Consider the following 1,819-nt stretch of genomic DNA (forward strand, 5'->3'; position numbering starts at 1 on the left):
ATTAAATTGCAGAAGATAAGCTGCAAGATAAGTAGGTAAAACTCCTTTGACACATGCTGACTATATTGAGCAGCTGCATCAAAGCTGCTCAATATGGCTATGACAGTTAAGTTGCCTAATTCACAAGGGGCATAAAGCCCTTCACGTCATTCGGCGAGAATGTGAGAAAAGGTTCAGGAGTTGATGGAGCGGGTTTAGCTGTTACACCATGAAACTGTGACATTTAGGTGATGGGACGCTTCCTACTGCAGCCTGTAATTCTACACAAGCCCTGGATGTTTGGGGAGGAACGGCCACTGATTCCCCGCTGACTGACAACGCCTCCACAGTGAGGCCTGGAGGAGCAGAGAGGTATGATGTGTGTATGTGGATGATGAGAGTCAGGCCAGTGGACCAAGCAGGGGGTATTTCAACACCAGCATGTGACCCGCTAAGGTTTCATCACAGATGGACGACGCTTTGGGCTCACTGGGGATGTAGACGGGTGCTAAAGTTTCAAAACAACCCAGTGTGTGTGTGCGTTTCAGTGCATATGCGCCTATGAGAATGATATAGAGCAAAGTTTTGGAGTTCACTTGAGCCCGACTGGATACCTATGTCTCATGTACACGGCTTTAAAGCTATTAGAGAAGCTATTAGCATCAGTCAGTTTACCAAAAGCCCTTGGAATCCCAACTGCTAACCCCTCACACAAGTGACGCAAGTACACTCAAACACACACACAGATACTTTCTCTAATGAGAAACGATGCGTCAGAGCTTCATTTAAACCTCATTTCTGTGTCACTTGGCGGGACCTCGGTGGGATGCCTGACCTCGTTGACGCTCAACAACAGCATTCTTTGAGTGCTCAGAAGAGTGAAAAGCGCTATATAAGAACTAGTCCATTTACCATTTACCATTCATCTTTAAAGGTGGCTCCATCGACAGCCTCGGCTTTCCCTCCTCTTCATGTCCTCAAATGTTTCCTATTTAGGCAGCAGTAAGAAGGCTTTCCAGGTATCCATGTAATTACAAAGGATATTATCTTACCACGTGCAGTTCTCAGGAATTTCACTAATGGCTCCACTTGCAAACATCAGCGTTGCCATCTTTTATGAATGAACTTAGTCGCTGCCTGAGAAACTGACATTTTGGTTTTCAGTCTTGAAGCTAATCTAATATTTTGCTTCTGCACATGAGCTCAGTGTTAGAAGAGTCTGGCCTTTCTCACATGATGCATTCATACTACTAGATATACTCGATACTTGGTGGTTTAGGCGAGAGAGCTGCATGGGTAGAACATGACGTCCACTCACTAGCTGTGAATTCAGCAAATTGTTCGCTGGTACTTTTCTTACATGATCTCAGTCACAAGGACTTCGGACCATGGAGCTGACGGGTTAAAGAGCTGAGTCAGACTATTCTCAATCTATGAAACAAATGTTTTCTGATTTTTTTTTAAGAAGAAGAAGAGGATGATATCAAGACTTTTTTCTCTATTTCTATAACAAAACTACAATAAACAGGCTATAAAACAAAACCTATACACAACATAAGATAGAGAAAAGCAAAGGAATATGGAAACTCAGCCAACAGGGATCACCTGAATACAGGATTTCAATAATTTCAGCAAAATTCAAACAGGCTTGCATGCAAAGTAATAATAAATAGCAACGACGCTGACAGCCTCATACACCAAAGAGACGAATAACAAAACCTAAACATAAAACATTCTCACGATACAAAAGAAACAGCAGCCAGTGAAAGCTCAAAACACAGGGCCCATGACAGGAAGAGCTGGGACCAACAATATTGAATGCACACACACACACACACAC

The 1,819-nt window shown here is 43.1% G+C and overlaps 1 protein-coding gene across 1 annotated transcript in view; it reads right to left on the reverse strand.

Annotated features, from left to right (window-relative positions):
- LOC102199628 (tripartite motif-containing protein 16-like protein) overlaps positions 1 to 1,819 on the reverse strand; it is a 22,621-nt gene that overhangs the window by 12,023 nt on the left and 8,779 nt on the right. The window contains exon 3 of the mRNA XM_013915360.1: positions 1,585 to 1,626. Coding sequence (XP_013770814.1) covers positions 1,585 to 1,626 — 42 coding nt within the window. The remainder of the gene's footprint in view (positions 1 to 1,584; positions 1,627 to 1,819) is intronic.

Source organism: Pundamilia nyererei, unplaced genomic scaffold (assembly GCF_000239375.1).
Source record: "Pundamilia nyererei isolate P.nyererei 1_Seehausen unplaced genomic scaffold, PunNye1.0 scaffold00292, whole genome shotgun sequence".
In the NCBI taxonomy this organism is placed as follows: Eukaryota; Metazoa; Chordata; class Actinopteri; order Cichliformes; family Cichlidae; genus Pundamilia; species Pundamilia nyererei.